The sequence below is a fragment of the Musca autumnalis genome, unplaced genomic scaffold (genome assembly GCF_047663935.1).
Source record: "Musca autumnalis isolate F117 unplaced genomic scaffold, ASM4766393v1 scaffold_4, whole genome shotgun sequence".
Lineage (NCBI taxonomy): Eukaryota > Metazoa > Arthropoda > Insecta > Diptera > Muscidae > Musca > Musca autumnalis.
This window is the reverse complement of record NW_027411977.1, coordinates 251459072-251482518: the sequence shown is the minus strand read 5'-3', so window position 1 is coordinate 251482518 and position 23447 is coordinate 251459072. Positions and strand designations below refer to the sequence as shown.

The 23447-nt window shown below is 35.2% G+C and overlaps 1 protein-coding gene and 2 long non-coding RNA genes across 3 annotated transcripts; 1 reads left to right on the top strand and 2 right to left on the bottom strand.

Annotated features, from left to right (window-relative positions):
• Positions 1–1945: 1945 nt before the first annotated feature.
• Positions 1946–2989, bottom strand: LOC141402788 (uncharacterized). Its single transcript, XR_012412726.1, has 2 exons — positions 2490–2989; positions 1946–2428 (listed from the first exon to the last, which is right to left on the bottom strand). It is a non-coding gene; the product is annotated as an uncharacterized lncRNA (long non-coding RNA).
• A 387-nt stretch (positions 2990–3376) lies between these two features.
• On the top strand, positions 3377–4682 carry LOC141402787 (uncharacterized). Its single transcript, XR_012412725.1, has 2 exons — positions 3377–3606; positions 3686–4682. It is a non-coding gene; the product is annotated as an uncharacterized lncRNA (long non-coding RNA).
• A 3754-nt stretch (positions 4683–8436) lies between these two features.
• Prp6 (pre-mRNA processing factor 6) lies at positions 8437–11786 on the bottom strand. Its single transcript, XM_073980263.1, has 5 exons — positions 11456–11786; positions 11077–11394; positions 9815–11015; positions 8789–9742; positions 8437–8720 (listed from the first exon to the last, which is right to left on the bottom strand). Exons 1-5 carry the CDS (start codon positions 11551–11553, stop codon positions 8496–8498), a joined length of 2796 nt encoding a protein of 931 aa, XP_073836364.1. The 5' UTR covers positions 11554–11786; the 3' UTR covers positions 8437–8495.
• Positions 11787–23447: the final 11661 nt, after the last annotated feature.

Sequence of the window (23447 nt, the reverse complement as noted above, 5' to 3'; positions counted from 1 at the left end):
GTTTTCTAATTTTTTTTAGAAAGATCCTAGTATTCAATGTTTTCACAGACCGTATATTCAATAATAGCAAGGGTGGTTTTGTAAAAGTGGTGATAATTTAGGCATATTTCTCCTATAAATGGACCTTGGTATACACCTTGAGAGCAGGATATGATTTGGTTTCCGAAAATAATAACGACAGGTTCACGCGAGAAACTGAGTTACGTGGTCGCGGGACGATTGCCAATCAACCCGTTTCCGAGACACCATACGTAATGAGGATTAACTCAGTCCTTAAAATTGCGGAGACCCACATAAAAACACATGTGAAATGTACAATGTGGGTAGGGAAAGCTGAAAATTTTTTGTGTAGACATATGCGTCATGTTTAATTTCATACCGTTCATTCATATGTTCGTTTATTCGGACAAATTTTTAAAGTCCAATTAAATAATCCGCCTTGATCCAGATGGAGAGACAAGTCAACACACTTTGTACGTATACGGACTTTCACCAATCCGTATGCCGCCTTGTCTAAAGCATATCTGATTTTCGAATGTATATCCGATTAATTTAACCCTTTGAACCCCGATATTTTTTCCGTAGAGATACAAATATTTTTCATATTTATTATGATTATTGGTAGCAAAATAAGTCCGCTGTGAAAAAAATTCTTAAATTCCTCGTGTTTAGGGAGTTACCAAATGGTGCTTGTTTGCAACATTGTGTTGTAAAAAAATTAACAGTTTGTTATTTTAGTCCTTGTACTATTTTATTATTCATGATGCGGAAAAGCATAAACTGATAAGTTATGTAATTCTAGAGGTAAAAATTATGGAAATGTAATGGAAAATTGGTCTATATTTATCATATAATTCCCGAATTAGCCAATGCGAACGTATGTGTTGGTGTTCATATATATTGAAATGCTCATATTGACATTTGTCAGAATAGAAGCCTTTGAAAAATATTTGCTGTATTATATGCAGACTCTAAACCTGATAATATTGACCTTTAGTCGGTATATACAATTATCGTCGATAATTGAACAGATATTCGCTTGATATCTTTCAGATTCCTAATATGTATATTCACTAAAAAAAAAGTGTCAATCCCCTCTTAATTCAAGTCTAATCTATGAACATTAATATAAATACAACATTTTTCACATGCCCGAATGTGCCAATAACACTTTTTGTATTTCATGGAATACCACTAACCAACATTTTTCTTGACTTCTACTAATCTAACCACTTAATTACCACGAAAGGGCAAGAAGTCAGTCACAGTCATCTTCAGTCTGCATCCAGATAAAGCTTTTAATTTTTCACTGCCCTGTCAGTTTCCTCAAAACTTCAGTGTTTTCAATACATTTTCCTATGGTAAACGTACACATGTCGTAAATTATGCGTATTCACAAATTCCCTCCTCCTAATTTTGTTACTGAGGAGGCATAGGTATTCGTCATACCGAAAGTAGTAAAAATGGAAAAGGGTGAATAATATTTGAGTGGTGAGTAATATTTGATTTCCAAGGTCAACGTCCTACGAACAACCCGTTAATAGAAAGACTAAAATGTACAATAAAGACATCAGTAGATGTGGTGGTGGTTCCGTGTTAAGTAAAACACAGAAAGAAATAAACACCGGGCATCACATATGATATCTCCATATTATTTTGATCACGTTCATCTTTCAATCGATCCGTGAATATTCCCCACTTTTCGGGGCGAAGTATCGTCGTTAGAGTGCACGTACTTAACTATCACCCTTTATAAGTTCAGGTATATAAGATTGATGTCCACCAATGCTACAAGTAGGGTTAAAAAAATAAAAAAAACGCCTGTAGACCCATAGGAGGACCGTGGAATTGGACATGACCGTCCCAATTCAGTAACGAAAATATCCCCTTTTAAAACAGCAAAGCGTTTCGGAGTATCGTTCGAATGAAAATATTCCCAAAAACGTTTAGTAAAAATATCACTTTATTTTTGGTTAAACTGACATTTGGTTACGTTAAAGACTTGTTTTGGAGACGAATAAGTTGTGATTGTGACGACAGTCGGGAAAAAAACATTTCCTGGATGATGCCCATAATTCGTATTTATTCCAATTAACTGTAATAGTCACAAGGAGGGGGGCCACAATCCATAGTGACGGGACAATATGAATATGCATTATCATATATGGGAAACTCCCTCTGCTGTGGAGGGGGTGGCGTATGAAACATGTTATGATTTCTGGGCGCAAACTAAGTTTTCACAACGAAGTTCCCTGGTAGGTACAAACATACACAATACATTGTAAGACACAAAAACAGGACATCACAGCTACCAAGAACAGAGATTTGTACCTGTGGGTCTACAGAATATGGGTTGGGTTGTGTAATTCCGGAATATATCGATGAAATTGCGTCTGAAGTTTCTTCTGAATTGTCCCGAGCCGTCAATCTGTAATGAGCAGTAGCAAGTTAGTTTTCTTTAAATCATATATATAATAAAATGCACGAACCTGCTTGGAACGATTAGAACCGAGAGCCCGGCATGAGACGAGACAGGGGTGGGTGTTCCCCACGTTTGACCAACTTAGTCATGCCATGCACATCAATTTCGCCTGCGAAGTCTTGCCGAACTTGAATGTTTGTTGCTGGCCTGGTACAAGAACACTCAGCAAGAAGAAGCATAAAGGCCGTGTGCCAAACATATGGCAAGAAGCCTGTACACCAGGCGGCTCTTATCTTTAGGCCATGCCAAGAAAATATTCTCCATGTATTTCATTCTATTCCATCCGAGAGTGAGAGGCAACAAGCGTAAATAGGGTCAAGCTGCTTTAGGCGACGGCAGTAGGAGGACTTTGCGTTTGGTAAAGGGGCAATAGGAAAAATTTGTTTTCTTTGCGTTTGAATATGCACATGGTGCAAATTAAATGTAAGCCCATTGTAAATTGGATGTGTTGTCTATGTAGTAGCGTGTTCTAGAATGACAGAATGGTTTGCCAGGGCGCACATGATCGAAAAAGGACTGGTCAGGGGTGATTAATTGGGTAGGAGATAATCGACCGCAGGGTTGTATCGAGTGGGGACCTAAAGCAAAAGCGGGCGGAAAACAAGGCGAATTAGATTTCAGGAGATTTATAAATATGGACGTTTACATTGAACAGCACGTTCAAGATCGAAAAGGTTGTAAAATTCATACTATTGTATGCATAGATATTCAATAAAATATAAACTTGGACATATATGAGGGTACTGGTAAAATAATACGATCGCGTATAATCAGGGAAAGAAATAGGAGTGCAGTCATTCGAGCAATCTGATGACCGTTAAATTTCAAAAACCAGATCAGGTGTTAATATAGCATTGCCATTCAATATCCAAAGAATCATCCCTGAAGAAATACGGAAAAAGAAAACGAATGGTTACCGAAAACGTTAGAAGAAAAATCGGTAAAGAAAATGGTGTTGGCTGGAAAATTTGGCTTGTGGCGGGAGAAAAGAGGGCTATAAAAGCCGTCTGGTTGAGAAAATCGTCATTTTGGAGTGGATCGTTACGTTAACCTGTTAAAACAAGAGTGAAAAAATAAAAAGATTATTTTGTATTTGCTGTGTTTTGTGTTTGTATTTAATATCTGTGAGTATTAACAACGGTCGAGGGAAATGAAGTGTGGTGTTTACATCTTTTGTTTGTGTATTTGTTTATATTTTAACAGCCTAAATCATTGGTTTGCGAGTAACACTGGCCTTCATAGCAATTGAAGGGGGCCAGTGTATTTATTTAATTGCTGGAGGAAACATTTTGGTTATTTTGGCTGGAGTTTGTTAGTGGCCCCTTGTGTCTCGCCCGCAAACGTGATTATTCCGTGGCATAGTCTGGTGTGAGTGCGGCAAATAAGTATATGTATCCGTTGGATGGATGATTCTGGTATTTGTGTTGCAACTGCCGTCGAATCGATGTAAACCAATCCATGACCAAGGGGAATCTTGCGACATATTGGAACCTAGAGCGTCTGCCGTCACTGCCGCCATTGGTGCATAAACGGAAAGTGGTGTTGCTACCATTTTTTTGTATTGTGAAATCTGAAACTAGAAAAAAACCCAATTGATTAATGTTTTAACAACAGGTAATACTGTGTCGTACCTTGTGTCGTCTTTATTGAACGTAACGATAATTTGATTCAAGAACATCACCTGAAAGGAAAGAAAATATAAGCTTTTCATTGAATATTCGGCAAATGAGTCAGAAATCTATCAGACAAAGAAATAAGGAAAATAAGGATAGTAATTAGAAAGAGTTAGCGATAAGTAAATTAATAATTAAGTTTTGTACAGGGAATAATACCTAAGGTGAAAAAATATTAGTAGGCGTAGGGCAACAGTAGACTTAACTTTGAGCCTTGTTTTTTTGTATTTTCTAGCGAGCCGTGAGCAGAGGAACGGCAAAAGCAAACTGGTAAGAGAGCTCTTTTAGTGGTTGTGTAGAGTAAAGCGCTTGTGCCGGTAGTGGGCACTAAGAACAAGGAAAAAGCTTAATCCTATTGGAAAGCCTTAGAAATTGAGCCTGAAGTCGTGAGAGATAAGTCTAGGTATTATTCTCCTAATTTGTTCATCAAAAAAAATTATTGTTCAATTATTGTGTAAGGAAAACAAAGGGAATTTCTATTGAAAATTTAATTTTAATAAATTGTCTAATGTAGTGTTGAAGATTAATTAAGATGTGTTGCTAATTGTTTGTGATTGCGTGGGGAACGCTATGAGGTAAGTGTGGGAAGTTGAGTGTGTGGTTAATGGGGTCCAGGAGAGATTATCGATGAGGACCATCTGGACCATGGTAGGGTGGGCCAGTGTAGGGTCGGGACAGCAAGACCCGTGTGTGGATGTTTTCTCGTAAAGTAAGTAAATGTGAAGGTAGGAAAGAAAATTCACCCTCATTCAATGTTTGTGTGTGAGTCCTGTTTTGGCGGGTTGAGACCCCATGCCGCCTTTGAGATGTCTCAAGCTAGTCTGGTGGCTAAAGCGGACGCCCTAAAAGCACACATAACAAAGTTACAAACCATTTTCACCAATACATTCACACTTTTCTCTATTCATATTTAAAAATTTGTAAATGTATTTGTGAAAAAGGTTTGCATTTTTGCTATTTTCTTGCCAATACTGGCATTTGTAAACGCAGGGTAAGTTGTATTTTTTGCCATTTTATATTGAGTTTCTTGGTCACCACACTCATTCGAACATTTTGTCGTCTATCAGCCCTATTCTGAACATTCCCATGGGAACTGTTTCCCATGGGAGCGAAATTTCCCATTCCCACGTTTTCCATATTCTCAACGACGTGGGAACAGCAAACGATGGGAGCTGAAATTTCGAAATTCGAAATCAGTAACACCAAATTATTATAGCATACTTTTGGGGGGCTGTAATTATGTTTTGTAATACAAAATGCCTATTTGCATTGAATTCGCGGTTTTTGAATTAGATTAGCAAAAGCACAACTCACTTAATTCAACAACCGTGCATTGATTTATGGATTTTTTAAGTGAATGTAGTCAACGATGTGTGGTGTTGTTCTAATAAGCTCATTTTCTTCAGAATTTGCGAATTGTGTAAGCATTTTTTTAATTAGTAGGCAAACATAATTTTTGTGTATAAAGTAATAGGAACTTTTTTAATTTGTAACGAATTTAAAAATTGTATGTTGATTCGGAATAATTTTAGTTAGGGGTTAACGCGTATATGGCCTTATATCGCTAGTTTTACTTATTCCTAATGATCGCTAGAACTCGTATTTTGCATATTTGTAAAAAAAATCAAAAAGATAAATTCGGACATTTTTCTCGATTATTACATATTATAGAAGAAGTATCTCAAAAAAAAAAAAAAAAAAAAATACGTTTTTGATTGAATCTAAAACTAAAACACATGCCCTTGCAAAATTTCAGGCTTCTACGTTCAAAAATAACGATCCTATTCAAGAAAAGGCATTTCGGAAAATGGAATAGCATTGCAATAATTTAGCATATATGTATGTACGTTTGTGTGATAGTTGTCGTGTCGTTGAGGAGACTAACACGTTTTCAATAGAACGTTAGTCGTCTGATTTAAAAAACCCGAAAGTTATATTACGAAAATGAATAAGAGTTGTAAAAATTGTATATATTATGGCTATTTTCCAATATATTTTAATAATTATTGCCAAAAATTCTTTTGAAATTGATTTGTTTTTACTTGCTGTGCTGCGTTAACAGAATCAACCAGGAATCTTTTTCTCGTATTTCAATACATATGGTCTGTTCCAGAACTGCAAAAATCTACTAATTTTTTTTTGTTTTGTTCGATAACATAAAGGAAAATTTTTTATCGGTGTAAAACATGTTAGAATCTTGCAGGTTTTTGTATCATATAAGAATATGCAAAATCCGAAGTCTACTAATGACATATTTTACAGTACATTCTGTATGATTTTATTAAGCAAACACATGGCGATTATAAATATTTGCAATAATTTTGTCGTGTAGATGTCTTAAAATATGAAATTTCATAAAAATATGAAATTTCTTGAAATTTTTTTTCAAACTCCCACACTGTTTGCTGGGGAGATTTTTCCCACAAAAAGACACAAAATTCTCCCACAATTCAAGATAGAGAATGTATACTTTTTTCCCATGGGAACAAATTCCCAATTCGAACTTCATTCAGAATGAGGGAAGATGGGAAATGGGAAAAAAACTCCCACAAAATTTTATTCAGAATACAAAAATGTGGGAATGGGAAAAAATTCCCAACTCCCATGCGTTCAGAATAGGGCTGTAAATCTTCATTAGTCTATGCAAATGTTCGGAAATGATATAGTTTTCGAAACTTGTGACGAACATTCGAAAAATATCAGCAAGGGTATGTTGGGTAATTATAATTTACAATCAATAAATAAATACAATAGACTAATATAAAATTTTAAAATGTAGGGCTTTTTTAGAAAAACTGGAAAACATGAATGAAAAGTAAGCGGTTCAACGATTAGTATACATTCAAAGCATAGCAAATTTTCTATTCTCTTTCATTGCAGTTCCAAATACCTGCCTGAAAGTCTGTATACACAAATATAGTTTTGACATGTCTCTCTTTACTTAATTTTGAAAATAGAAATACATAAAAATATATGGAAAATAGAAAAATTTACAGAATTTATTGAAAATATGATGAAATGCGTGTAATTAAATATAAAACATACATTCAAAGGAATGGCTATTGTTTTTCCTGTGTGTCACACACACACACACATACTTCAAATCAATCCTCCATAAAGTAGGTTAAAATGGCAAAAATTCTAATGTAAGAATGCCGGAATTTGAAAAATAATTGGGAGTATTTTTTGGCACCTCTCAAAAATTGTTTGCGTCCGCGAGCGTTTTAACCAAAGTTGTGTTGAAAGAACAGATATGAATCACCTTTTCTTTGTAAGATATATGAATTACTTTCACTCATCCCTATGGCCCAATACAAGGCCACATTAGTATTTTACATTATTATGATTTAATATGAGTGAATTTCAATCAAATTCAAAACACAATAATGTGTTTTAAGAATGAAAGGTGGTAATCAATTGAGCTTCCTGTATGACCTGGGGCCTAATTCTCGCATACGTGATCGAGTTATTTCGATCGATATTTTCAGTATTTGGATTATGGCATCCGTTGTCGAATACACTTTCGAGTGGAATCTTGCGAGTTTTTGCCCGCCACACATCTGCTGTCGAAATGATTATTTTTGTGGCACAAAACGAACTTTAATGAAACATTTTGCAATAAAACTAATCAAAATCACATACTAAATACTTTTTCCAATAAAATGAGTAAAAAAATAGACAATAACGCGATGTTTTTAAAAATTAAAAATATATTTTCCAATGCCAGAATGCGATCTTTATATTTTTACATAGTGGAATTTATTTCAGGTCACAATTAATTTTAATATTTCACAATTTTCTATTATTTTATAAAATGTTCATGTTTTCATTTCATTTTACGAGAAACTTGCCGCACAACAACTTGTTTGTGTGTAATATTTTGTGTTTACCATATGATTCACCGTTCGATAACCGTATGTATCGATAACTTTTTGAAATAATTTCGATCGTACAAGGGAATCCAAAAATTTCGATCGTTCGTAATTTGTCTTCGAACAAAAACTCGCTCGATAACGGATTCGAGAATTAGGCCCCTGTAATTGGGTCATGACTACTCTTCCGATCCAGAAAGTTTATTGTTGTATGTCAATTGGTTTACATTCTGTTTGTCCATCGACTATCCGCTGCCCATTCGCCCAATATCTACTGCACAGTATTTAAAACACTTTGCCACAATACGCCTCGCCTTATCTCAGATCGACACTGTTATATGAATTATCATAGATCTTTCCTTTGTAGCACGAATACAAAACAAAAAACTTCAATCTGCTTAAAGATAACTATGGTTGTAATATTCCTAAAATATATATTTTTATATATGTATGTATAGATTTCGAAAATTACACAGGAATTCTTATTTCTCTAACAACAGCTTTAATAATATCAGGAGTTTTGAAACACCAGTTTTTGATATCCTTGCTGACGCGGCACCAAGCCTCACCATGTTTTGGTTCAGCGCTTATGCAGCGCTCTAGAACTTCCTTCTGTTGTGCTTCAGTGCCATGTAGTAGTTCAAATTTGTAGAAGTATGCCCATGCATCTCCCAAATCAGGATCAATCTTAACCTACAAAACATGTGCGATTCAGTAATCGTTCTAGACTATATTATTAAAAACAACATTATTATACTTACTGTTCGGTTGAACCAGTCGCGACACTTTGAAAACTTGTGTTCAGACCAAAATAGTTTCGATACAGCTAAGAGGACATGAGGATCATGTTCGCATTTCTTGAGGGCATCTACAGACTTCGTTTTTCTTTGTGGCTTGGATTCCATAAAGATGGCTTCCGCCCACAATTCCCCTGAGTTTGGGCACTCCTGCAATGCTCTTGCCATCATAGTGCTGGCAATTTCTTTTAAGTCTGCTCGAAGTTCAACTCGAATGGCTTCCAGCCACAAAATTGGTGTCTTGGGATTTCTCAAACGAGCCCGTTCTAGAATTGAACGAGCTTTTGTTAAAACACCTTTGCGTTCTTCTAAATTCGCTGATAGCAGCCATAACGGTATGGATGTGGGGCATTTCTTAAGGCCCAAATTATAGGTGTTTGAAGCTTCTTCGAGACGTCGTTGCTGCTCTTCTATTTGACCTTTCATCATCCAGAGCTTGGGAAAATCGGGAAACACTTCGACAGCTTCATCGAGCAGGCGTAAAGCGTCATCAAGTCGATCTAAAGCCCATTCGAGGCGTGCAGACTTCATCATCACTCTGGGTGTTGGAGCAGACCCTCGTGCTTTGGCCAATAGGCGACGGGCCCTTTCATATTCTGAGTTTTCTGACTCTAATTTCACAGCAGCCAACCAAATATCCTCAGAGTTTGGATTGGCCTGGAATGCCAACGACAGAATGGCTCTTGCGGCAGGAACATCGCCTGCCAACCATTTTGATTTGGCTCCCATTAACCACAAAACTTCGGATTTTGGGCAATGAGCAACAGCTCTCTGCAACAGAGCTTCCAAAGACTCACGAGTACCATGATTTTTTTCAAAATATGCTGCACGAAGCCAAATACTTTTCTTAGATGGGAACGTCTGTAAGGCATGCGCATACACGGCTCTGGCACACTCAAATGCATTTTCCTTAGCACACTGAAAATATGGAATAAACAATTAATTAATTCACCCGTTTAATAACACATATAAGCAGAATATTTAACTTACAAAATCAGCATCGTCCATCCAGGTCTGTTTGCGGTCTTCCTCTTCTACGCCTATTCCAATGACAGATTTTATAATTGCTTGGCAACAATGAACTGCGCCTGATTTTTCGGCTTCAATTGCCTCTTGGAACCAATGTTCGCGATTTATTTCCACTCCATTTGCTGCAAGGGATGTGAGTGAGCGATCTATTATTTTTTCAACCATATGAATATTGCCATTAGCTTCCTCAAGTTTTGCGGCTGTTGTCCAAATCTGTCGGTCTGTTGGAATATTTTCGCGTGCTTTATTCAAGACTTTGCGTGCGTTTTCATAGGTCTCCAATCGGGCTAAAGCCAACCACAAATCGACGCTTGTGTTACAGCACTCTACAGCTCTCGAAAGCAAGATTCGTGCATCATCCGGATTCTCTAACTCCACCGCTGCCTTCCAAAGACGTACAGAATTTGGAATATGTTCAAGTGCTTTGCGGTATACCCGTCGCTTGGCCTTTGCTTCAGTTTCTAGATCAGCGGCCTTTATCCAAATTCTAACTGATGTAGGAATATGACGTGCAGCTTGAGCTATGACAGCCTTGGCCGTGTCTGTGGGCTGTAGCCTAGCGGCTTCTAACCATAAATCCTCAGACTGAGGGTTAATTTCGCATCCTCTCATAATTAAATTGCGAGCCATCTGGTCTTTTCCCGTAACTTCCTCTAGACGGGCGGACGCGATCCATGCTGGTGGATGGTTGGGATTTGTTTCTCTAACACTCTTCAGAAGCAGACGAGCTTTTTTGATGTCGTTAATATCTCCACCGTATGTGGGAATCATACTCTGTAAGTCTGTCAGATATCCCTTAGGATCAACCACAGTTTGACCAGTTACAGAATCAGAGACTTGTGACAGTTTAACATTCATTAGGGTATTACGTGCTTGGCCAATTTTCCTCAGATCTAAATCACCAGTAGGTGTTAACATTCCCGGGGTCGCAACTCCCGGCACCATTGATGACAACCCAGATGAAGGATCTATAGAAGATGAGGTTTCACCTCCAAGGTTTCTAGCTAAAACGCTATCTGGTAAAGGGGTAAATTTCTCGGCTCGGGGATTTCTCTGTTTTCTATTACGACTGTCGCCAACTTCCGGTATATTGGACCATTCTTCTGCCGTGACAGTCGCCAATGATCTCTTTAGATCTGAAAATTGTTGCTGTATTTTTGGTCTAAAAAAATAGATAGTATATATTTTTGTTACTTATTTCACATCAGCACAAAGTACTCTACCTTTCCTGACGATATCGTTCCAGATCCTCTCGCAGTCTGCGATCTCTATATTCCTTCCTCTTCTCGTCCATACGTTTATCAATGGAATCATAAATGGCATCGGCTTCCTCGTCATCTTTGTCGTATGGATCCTTGGAGAACAAAGATCCGCTGTATCCACTAAACTCATCATAATTTGAGTCATTTAAATCCTCATCCTCTTCCTCCTCTTCGTCTTTTTTCTTCCTCTTGGCAGCTGGAGGAGCGTGGCGATCATCAGAAACGTCGTTGGCATCCCGTGCTGGACCAATATCAGACCGTGTTGTGAAGCCAGTTGCGCTAAAAGTTATCGAGAATATCAGACAGACAATAATAAGGAGACAGGTTTCAATTTGCTTACCCACGACCGACACCAGCAACATATCCCAAAGGCGCGGGAACACCAAGGAAATGTTTCTTATTTCGATTGGCTATAACTGCTGCTGTAACGTTTGACATACCGAATAGATAATCGTAGGTAAGTTAGTAAAATAATAAAAATAACAAACGTTGGGCCGCCGATGACGAGGTGGAAACGAGTCGATTATTAGACGGCGGCGCGTCGCCGCTGATCTTTTTTAGGAGTTTAGCCGCCGATTACATCGACTCAGATCGGCTAAAAATCGCCGCTTTAAACTCGAACGCCGAAGTTTTTAAAAAAATAAATTGATATTTTTAAATATTTCGAAAGTACCTTTCATGGTGTAATGTATCGCATTATGTATAGAGTTATTTCGATGCCAATTAAAATTTAATTCTAATTTTTTTTTTCATTTATTTCCTGTAAATTTTTCTGAACTATTTTACCCAACCTTTACACATGCCACCCAGCCAGCAATTGGAAGTGAGTGAGTCACTTCCTCTATCAGAAGTAATCGCTTTCTGAACTTCTATTCTAGAAAATAGCGATCCTTTATCATTTTACAATAACAATTACATTGCTGTCCCTTTTTTAACTTCTTGAATAACTACCTAGTGTCAGAAAAGGAGATCGAAATTCTATTATTGCTTTCTTACACTAACAATGCTACTACTTACGACTATCGCATGGGCAGACACTTTCTCTGGTCAATGCAGACACTTCGATTGTTTACGTTCATTTGAGGCGTGTACAACCTTAAACTAATATAAGACTTTAGTCTATCTGGTGTTTATAAGGTACGGTGGTGCAGTGGTAAGCATGTTCGCTTTGCATTCTTAAGGTCAGGGGTTTGATTCCCAGGCCAGGCAACATAACATTTTTAAAAGTACAAAAATTAATGAAGATGGCAATTTCATCTAAGGATAGTTCTTTAAAAACGTATGTAATTTGTGGAACATTAATTAGAATAGTAAAAAAATAAAAATTAAAAGAATAACAACAGATAAAATGAAAAACGAAAAAAAATGTTTTTTTTCGTCACAACCAATTTTATCGCTAAAAGTACTTCTAGGAAGTCTCGAAAGCGGCATTCACAAGTAGTGTCGTGGACGTGGTTCATTTCTTCCCGAACGGTGTGCCTACTTCAATTAGAATGCGAGATCGCGGATGTGTATTTCTATCGCCTGGGAGTGACTGCTTCGGGTAATGGGCGATAATAAATGCTTGCTGGGCAGTGACAGTTCGAAAAATTCAATACATACACAATATTTTACTACCACAATTACATTTTTCGAATTGTCGACTCCACTGGCACCATGGCCCAATTATAGGTCGCCCAGCAAAATCAGATGATTTCGATTTGAGCTGTCAAAATTCGTATTTGTCATTTGAATTCGCTGTGAGGTATAGAAATGTCAAACTGTACAGAAACAGGTAGATGTATCTCGAAAACAGAAAACAAATAAACCTAATGTTATACATGTAAAAGGTCAGCATTTGTTGTGTTTTGTATGAGAATTTAATTTACAATAACTCATTTTAGCATTTACTACGGGAACAACTTTTTCTCTGAAATGTTTTGTATGTATCTACCTGAATTGACAGAAAAGAAATTCGCCTCAAAAATTTTTTCGCCTCTGTTTATAAATTTTGACATTTAAAATCTTTGTTTTTCTTTGAATTCGCTTGATGGAGGACCTATAATTAGGCCATGACTGGCACTAGATTTTTCATGCCAGCAACATTTTGAGCTGGCTGCCAGTGATATGTCGAAAATGAAAAAGAGTTGCCGAGACTATTTTTTAATCCATGTACATTTTTGTTTCTTTTAAGAAAGCAAAGATTTAATGCATATTTTCCAAATGATTAGGAAACACAAATAATACGTCTTGGTAGCTGCAATATATTAGTGGTTAGTAAAGACATAATTTTGATGTTTTTCATGCAAATATAGGTTGATAAATAATTTCCCCTCTGGGATTATACAATATTGAAAAGGCGGCAATACCAGATTCATTATGTTTATGATTGAAAACAATATTTTTAAAACGAAATGTCATGTTCACACGAGCGTTTCAATTACGTTGTTCGCCTGTCGAACGACGTACACGAATTAACCCGTTTCCACGACACCATTCGTAATTAACAGAAACATAAAAAATGTCCTTCATTTTTGTTTCCTTGTTTTCACGCAAATTTGAACCAAAAACACATAAAAAAATATACATTAAATGAATAGGAAAAGCAATATACTTTCCTTCAAATGTATCTTCCATGGTAGAATTATTACAAGGTAGGGCATAGCAAACAGCTGATTACAATTTTTTTCTATTGGTTTGCTTATTCTTTCAAATCAGTATACACAAATTGTGTATGTATGTGTATGGTTTTGAAAAATATGGCAAAATATTTTATACATATTATAATTCAGTCGAAATGAAAATTGTTATTACAACATTTATTATTTGTTTTTATTACAACATTGTGATGAAACAATCTTTTGAACATATACAGAAGCTGACTCTGTAAAGAAAACTTAGCCTCCCATTCATTTTTCGTGTTTTAAGTTAATGATCCAAAATATCAAATAAACAGTACAACCTGTTGCATATTCAGTTATGGCAATTCTGACAGAATAAGCAAATACACCCAGGCCTTGTTTTTCACAATTTGTTCGAACCTGACCTACCTTCCAAATTATTGTACCATGGTATCTTCTATATTTTATTATACACATTTCATTCATTTTTACCATAAATTCTGAATAATTTTGTATTTTCAATATATTTTTAAATGTTTCTATTTTTAAAATTAATGAGAGAGAGACATGTCAAAACAATATTTGTGAATACAGACTTTCAGTTATTTGTTTCTGATTTTTTACGCGATTTTGAACTAATGGACAAGAAATGTGTGTGGAATTAAGAAGGAAACACAACCATCTTCCTTCTGCATCTATATAAAATATTAAGTTCATTTATTTTCATTCATCTTTTTCCTTTTTTATAAAAATTTTTGTGTTTTCAAAAAATTTTTCAATTTTGAATTTAGACATGTCATAATTAAGTTTTTCGATAAATTCTCTCATTTGTTAGGGATGGGACATATTTATTCGTCGTTCAGAGAGTATTTCTAATCGAACAACGTAGAAAAATCGTCGTTCGTTCATAGAATTTTGTGTTGGGAAATAAGTAATTTATTCGTAGTTATGGGTCGAACAACGAATAGAGAACGAACGACGTACCGTGGAAACGGGCTATAAAATGAAAAGTAATAAAATATGTTGTGAATTGTGTTTTAAATCTGAAATATAATGCACTTTTGTGTGTTAATGCGACTTAAAATAATTTTGAAATTGAACTTGCACTGGCATGTGTAAACACACAAGAAAACTGCATGCCAATCGAACACTTTTTCTGCATTTTCGAGTATAATACATGTACTCAATTGGCACCAATTTACTGGCATGTGTAACTTTAGCGTTAGAAAGACCCTATTATCCAAATGTTGTCATTAGGTGTGTTCGTTTACTCAATAATTTGTACAAATTCGTACAAGTCCAGTAACTTCTAGTAAACGACTAAGGTTTTTTGCATTGTACTGTAGAGTAAACGAACACACATATTGACATTTAGTTCCCATAAAGCCAAGCGTTTGAAGCAAGTTGTTCGCCTCTCGAAATTCGTACACGAATTAACCCGTTTCCACGACACCATTCGTAATTAAGAGAAACATAATTTATTTTTCCTTTCCTGAGAATTTTTGTTTCCTTTCCTGAGAATTTGAACAGATAACACGTGTAACATATATTAAATGAGCAGGAAAAACACTAATGGCTATTCCACACGATATGTTTTTTACATACATATGTGTTGTCACTTTGTGTATATAGCTTCGTTCCCGTACTTTTTAATAGTAAAACTCGTAAAAGAGAGAACTGCAAACAATTTGTTGTCACACACAAGTTTTTTGAAATAGTTCGGGAACGGAAAAATGGAAAATACGTCAAAAAAAAAAACTGGAACAATTTTTCAAAGTCGGCGTATCAGCCAATCAGACGCCGGCAACCATGTTACTATTTTTTTACTCGCCCAAATTTGTCGTGTAAAAAGTTTTTAAAGAGAGCGTCATTCAGCGCCATTTTTGTTTAAAGAGAAGTGAACATTTTACAACTTTTTTGTGTACGGGAACGGTTTTTGGAGTAAAATGTGTAAAAGTCGTAAAAATTGTAAAAACTTTTTAGTTCTGGGACACAGCTTATATTATATATACCCACGTACATATGTAAAACATTTAAAAAAACATATCGTGTAGAATAGCCATAACCTTTCCTGCGAATGTATATTTTGCCTTTAATTGCACCATGGTGCCTTGTAAAATATGTCTTTTCATTATTCAAAATTGACTTAAAACCCAAGGCTTATTTATACAAAGCGGCCCATACACTATCAAATTGGCTTGTCTAGCCGATGATCTCCTTCTGTATGTGTGAGCTTGATAAGTGTGTAGCAAAGCATTCAATCAGCCTTCTATCTGGAACCGAAATTTTCAAATTTTCCTTTAAAATGAATGAACTGAATGAACACTGAATGGGTGAGCTTATTCGACCTATTGTATACATTGAAAAATTAGGAGTCTACCGAAGTCCCACACATTCAACCATTACGCTATGTTTCACGGGTGGTTAATGCTAAGTTTACATTTACGAAATCCACTTGATTTCACCTGCCAATTCCATAGCTCAAACGTCAAATGATATCTCATCTGGATTTCATTTGACGTTTAGCCAATGGATAAGCCGATCTTCAGGTGTATTAGGAAGTTGTTGTTGTGGCAGAACCTGCAAGAAGCTACTATTTTTTACTACAATAACATTTTTTTCTTTATGTTATCGGAAAAAATAGTAAAAATTAGTAGATTCTTGCAGTTCTGGAACAGACCAATAATTACCATTGCTCTGTAAGAAGCTACTATTTTTTACTATGATAACAATTTTTCCTTAATGTTATCGCAAAAAATAGTAGATTCTTGCAGTTCTGGAACAGACGACATGATTGATATTGAAAACATGATTGAAAGATTTCATCGGCATTGGGTATAATTTTTGCATGGATTTTATTGGCATTCTCGACACAAATATTTCACCTTTCTACCACAACAACGCTTCCGTATTACCCAAATACGTTGAGTACAAATGCACATTTAAAACACCAAATCCGCGACCGAAACCTATTTAAATGTTTTCATTCGTAAAATAAATAATTTTCCTTTGCAATTAATTGGATTTCAGGTTTTGTCGGGCTTTTGTTTTCAAAATACAAAACACACACATACATGCATACAAAACGTTCTGTCATAGTTGAATTTGTTTAACTTACAAAAAGTATATATACTATATATATATACGTATAAGCTACTATTTTTTACTATGATAACAATTTTTCCTTAATGTTATCGCAAAAAATAGTAGATTCTTGCAGTTCTGGAACAGACGACATGATTGATATTGAAAACATGATTGAAAGATTTCATCGGCATTGGGTATAATTTTTGCATGGATTTTATTGGCATTCTCGACACAAATATTTCACCTTTCTACCACAACAACGCTTCCGTATTACCCAAATACGTTGAGTACAAATGCACATTTAAAACACCAAATCCGCGATCGAAACCTATTTAAATGTTTTCATTCGTAAAATAAATAATTTTCCTTTGCAATTAATTGGATTTCAGGTTTTGTCGGGCTTTTGTTTTCAAAATACAAAACACACACATACATGCATACAAAACGTTCTGTCATAGTTGAATTTGTTCAACTTTCAAAAAGTATATATACTATATATATACGTATACGCTCGACGTATTTCGGTAGTTTTCATAAGAATACATGTGTTTTACTTTTTTCACCACACACGCCCTGGGTATACGGACGTATACAGGTATGGGCCTAAAGGAAAAATGTTATCGTAGTAAAAATAGTAGGTTATTGCAGGTTCTGGAACAGAGCTCTAGTGTTTTGTGTCAAATATGTATAAAACAAACCGAAACGACGAAATTCAGCCGCCGCCGGCAATATTGACCGCCGCCGAGCGATTAGCTTCGTTGTCTGCCGATGGATCTATAGATCGAAAAATTGGTGAGCAGATGGGATCTATAGAACGAAAAAGGGTAGCCACATGGATCTATAGATCGGTTCATGGCTTAATAAGAAGGTCATCCAGAAGCAAATATTGGTCTGTTCCAGAACTGCAAGAACCTACTAATTTTTACTATATTTGCCGATATCATAAAGGAAAAATTCTTATCGTAGTAAAAAGTTGTAGATTTTTTGTTTGTTTCCAAATACAACTCCGATTTACTAATGCATACATACATTTGCAGTTCGTCTCCCATTTTTTCACAGACAGTAGTGCTAACATTTTTTTGTGAAAATGTGTGAGATAATAATTGAAATGTATTAAAAACAAAAGAACATGAAGAAAAACAATACATGTGAGCGGAAAATAAAAAGAAATCGATGATTTTCATTCATAATTTTACAACTGTTTTTGCAGTAGACGGGACGAGTAGATCACACAGGCAAGTTTTGGGATTTTGACAATTAATACATGAAGTCAACTGTCTGTCATGTGTAAACGCAGGGTAATGTGTATGTATTTAAAAATGTATTAATTGTAAAAGCCGGACATTTTCTAGTAGCTTGGCACAAATCAGCAAAAAAGTTTTTTTTTTTGAGTTTATGAAGGACTAAAATACTTCAAGGCACTGATATTTGGCTAGCCCATTGTTTTATTTTTTGTGCAATAAGTTGGGAAGTAAGTTCTGGTCCACACTACAAAAAATTCATTCATATCATTCCACTTAACGGATAATTTCTCGCAGAAAGTAGAATTGTCGCAAAAATGTTTTGGGTCGCTAAAAATTCATTGAAAAAGGAGAAGCTGTTTCAAACTTTTGTTTTTGAAATCAAAAAAGCACATGTTTATTAGGGCTTTATTGTTTTTTTTTTTCAAATTTAACAAAATACTACACATATTCAGCCTAATTACGGTTGGCGTTTTCGTATCCAAAATTTCAAGTTGACGTGTCGAAACGACTGATTGATATTATGAATGTATACGTCCTTAAAAGCTAAAATATCAAATTTTAAAGAATTCTTTTGTTAAAAAAAATTAATAGAATTGTTAGTAGATCATGTTTAAACTTTTAATCCAGAAGAAAATCCAACCTTACAGTTTTTACAATCAAAATAATTGTTTTGCGTGTACTTTTTTGTAGTCATTGAACGTAGTCGTTGTCCTAGGGTTATTTTATCATACAAAATTAAATAAAAATACATATCATATACATCTTTTGAACAAGAACTAAGAAATGTGCATTGCTTGAATCGTTATACAAGGATTCTAACAGATTTTCAATAGAAAGTTTGTTATCTGATAAAAACACGAAATTTGTTATACGAAAATGAATAAAAGAAGTAAATTTTTTATTTATTTTAGTTATTTTCCAATATATTTCATTAATCATTGCCAAAAAATTCTTTTGAAATTGATTTGTTTTATTTTTATATGCAGTCGTTAACAAAATCGATCACGACTGTTTCCTCTTTCAACGCCATACGTGATACCGATTTGTCGTATCAAAAAATTAATGTTAATTATAACCCAAGAAATCCGTCCAGGGAATGATGAATGTGTTTCTTTCGATATTTTATGGATCTATCATGCTATAAAATAAAAAAATGTTAGTAGTATATAATTTTTCATCATATAAAAAATGTAAACCACGATTGCGCCTACGACATTTGAACGCATACGACTACGCCAACTGTAACAGCCCCCATTAACAAATGTTGTACCGCCTCTATAGCGGTGTTTTAGTGTGCGGCACGTCGTTCGGACTTGGATGAGGTTACATGTCCTTGATATGAAGAAGTATTTATGGGAAATAGTTTTTTTTTCACTAACATTATAGACCAGGGGCTGGATTCTTGTTCTATGAAAATTTGAAATGAAAAATATTTGCTTTATATTTTTTTTCATTTGACAGTTTTCTCCTTTATAAAAGTTTTCATTTCACATTTTCATAGAAACAGAATTGAGCCCCAGTTCAGTAACAAAACAACGTTCTCTGAGCGTCTACATTACCCAAACACCATGAGTGCCAAATCACATTTAAAACACCAAATCCGCGACCGAAACTTACTTAAATGTTTTCATTCGTAAAACAAATAATTTTTCTATGCAATGAATTGTATTTCATGTTTTGTTGGGATTTTTTTAAATGCAAAACACACACACATACAAACAATAACGTTCTGTCAAAGTTAAACTTTTTCAACTTACAAAAAGTAGAATACATGTGTTCTACTTTTTTCACCACACACGTCCTGGGTATACGGACGTATATAGGTATGGCCTTCAATATCATACATATAATACATTCGTTCCACTTTTTTCAGCACACACGCTTTAGAAATACGGACGTATTTAGGCATGAGACTAAAATTTCGTGTGGAATTACAGCCCAGTTGAGTCTGCTGGGTATTGCTGTTACATTATATTGTAGAGTAATATCATGACTCTTCTAAATTTTGTGAATATTTCGCGCAAAAAATTTTGACAGCAAATGAAGACTACGACCTGAATTCACCTAAATCCGTCTTTTGGATCATCTTTTTAAATATGCCTTGCATTTAATCTTAATAAATGCCTTAATTACAAAAAAATAAAAGAAAAACGTAGCTAATATTGTTTTGACAATAAAACGCCTGTTGCTTTAAATGTCCGTAAGAGAAAAAATAACACATTTACTTCAATGCGCATGTCCTGATTCTTTTTCTCTTTTCCTTATTCGACGAGTTTTTCATAAACGTCCAATTATATAGTAATCCAAAATCAAAAATTTATATTTAACCAAAAGTAATAGTGACATTTAAAGTCAAGGGTAATTATAAAACATAGATATGTAGTTTTATGCTAAACTTTTAGCTGTGATTAGTTTCTGACGGATAGAACATCAATAAACTCGACAAGGCTGAAATCTAAATTCATATTTGTTTGTTGCATCATGGAATAGTTCGAATGGTCCTAGTTCTATTGGCGACACCTTACTTAAATATTGGGTGCCACAGTGGTGCTCACTGAATGCCTGATTTCGATTCCCATTCCAGACCACATAACATTTGTTTAACGGTGGCAAATTTTTATATTCAACCACATAAAACTTAAGACACGCCTTTCTGACTCGGCGATCAAAAGTAGGTCCCATATCATCGAGCGAGTATGACGATGGGCACTGATAAGCACCAAATATTACTTAAATATTTAAAGTGTGATTGTATGCAACCTTAAGCAACCTTAATTTAAAAAATTACCTTTATGGGGCTGTTAAAGTTATTTGCTTTACCAGCATGGCAAATTGTATGGTCAGGCATAATATTCAGAATTAGAATTGTGTTGTTATCGTTGTTTTCCTTAATTTTAACTTTTAAATTTGCCTTTGGGATTTGCGTTATGCATAAATTACGTCAAAATTGTGGTTAACGTCGCCCCCATTCGTATTCGCATTCGTCCCTTCTTCATTGTCATCCCCGTTAGTAGTTAATTTCAATGTAATTTGTTACATATTATATTGTTCATATTCCCTCTATCGGGTTAATATTTGTCGTGGTGGGTATATTTCGAGTTTTGTTCATTGACAGATTGGATTCAATGAAATATGTTGGCGCAATCATTGCTAACTAACACAATCTCGTTCAATTGAACGACCCGGTTCACTATATCGTTATCTGTATTTTGTTTGACAAAACTGCGTATACTTAATTTCACACGTTGGTTTGTATAATGTTACTCATACGTTTTTAACGAGGACAGTGAACGATTAGCGAGATTGCCCAACTCTACTGCTAACAGTTTGGATGTAGTGATGATCTGGTCTGGCGTATGCGTAACACAAATGCGAAAACTCATACGATCAATGACTTTCATTATTCATTCACAATTTGAATTGTCGTTTTTTAGTCAATTTCAGCTAAACATAAAAATTAAATTCTCCATAAAATTGACATAAAAATGTGTTCGACACGGTCAATATATTGGTACAGCTTATTGTGTATTAAATCGGATCTTTTGAAGTAATAAAAATTGACACATAATCCACATAGCATCCGTCAATGACAAAAAGACAGTAATAAATACTGGCAAAATCAACCACGGAAATGAATGAACGAACCTACACTAGCAGAGTGTTTTAAGCAGTAGGTACCAGCGAATATTTGGATGTCATACAGTGAAGAATGAAACTGGAGGGGACGAACAATTTGATGTTATTTTAAATTAGACAAATCCGTATCCGCCTTTCTATTCAGGAAGTTTAGGAATAAAAAGTGTTTTTCATTTTTTATATACGGCTATAATGTATAAAGCATCACACACACACATATATAGGCATATATATGTACTACTTGGAACGAACATATGCCGGTTCAATAAATAAATCCTTATTCCCATTAAAGCTAATACGAAGTTTATTGAATCGTCTTCTAAGACAGGAAGCACAAAATACTAATCAAATAATTCACAACGTCATTGTTGTTTGTTGTAAATGTTGTCGTTTGACAAATTTTTTGAGGAGAATTCATCAGCATCGATGTTTTTGGTCAGTCAGTCAGTCCAAAATACATATGCATGTACATCGTTTCACTTCCTGGTTAAGGAAACTGTCGCACTGAAATAGAAAAATAGAATCGAGTTGCGTAGAGGCAATAAGCCAATCTCTAAGCTGTAGACCACATATTTAACAATAACATCATTGGTTTTCTCATATAAGAACATATGAACTAATTGTCATCAGGTCGAATGTATTGCGTTACAAAAATGAACCTGAATGCAAGTTGAACTAAATGATTCGTATATTATAGACACAAGTTCTCCTAGGTTAAGACCCAGAAAAAAGTTGCGCATCCCACTCAAATAATGCCAGAGTCACATGTTCTCTTAAAAGTGGTGTCGTCCTATTTTTGAAACCTCCTCCAAAGCACTGATAGTATATTTCGATGCATATAGGTTTCGGATACATCGTGGTACGAATTTTCGTGTATTAACTGCATTTTATACCAGTGGAGGAAGTTTTTTTATTCTGGGTTATAATGAGAAGAACACAAGCACAACAGTTTCCAACGAACCCGTCTGAGCAGGTGTGTGGGCTTATCGGGTTTCAGAAGAGTATCATATTATTCGCTAGGACGATCGAAAAGAAAAAATGTAAACAATCGTCTGTTCGGGTTTCAAAAGAGTATTATATTATTCATTAAGCGGGGTACACACGATCTGTCGATTTTTCGTAAATATCGATTTTATCCATTTTGTTGGGTTTTTCGGAGTGGTCACGCTATCATTCATGTTGGATGCCAAACCGTCATTCAACTTATAAAATTTGTTCAATAAACATGGACACTGACTACCAGAAACAGATAAAAAAATAATAAAATGATCCATATTAATAGATATATGGTTATTTTCTATATATCTGAAAAAAATGCGCATGAAATTCCCTACTCTGTGGCCCATAACATCCCAATAACATGAAAAAACACATAGGTATAATGAATTTGGGTGTCCAACATCCACATAATTTTTTGTGGTTGCCTGATGAATGACGAAAATTAACGGCCACACTGGCAACCAACGATTATTTGAGCAAAGCTGCCAGTCAAAACTGATCGTGTGTACCCACCCCGCTTTAGGACGATCGATAAGAAAAAATGTAAACAATCAAACGATCGCCGTTAGGAATAACATAAGATTCATCTGATCGAACAATCTTCCAAAAATTCAAAAAAATTTGGCAGAGACGTTAAAGGCCTCCGTTTTCAGTCGCGTCACGCAACCGCAAGAAAAATGTGTCAGTGATGCCAAATTTGTTCTTGAAGTTTTCATGTGGTTGTTGTAACGCGACACTCAACGCTTCGTATTTGCCGAGGTCTTTA

Excerpts from the sequence above, each read along its gene's own strand:
- Prp6 (XM_073980263.1), bottom strand. The coding sequence starts at position 11,553 with ATGTCAAACGTTACAGCAGCAGTTATAGCCAATCGAAATAAGAAACAT. Across the intron at positions 11,016-11,076 it reads GAACGATATCGTCAGGAAAG|ACCAAAAATACAGCAACAAT; the intron begins GTAGAGTACTTT and ends CTATTTTTTTAG. Across the intron at positions 8,721-8,788 it reads GCGACTGGTTCAACCGAACA|GTTAAGATTGATCCTGATTT; the intron begins GTAAGTATAATA and ends CATGTTTTGTAG.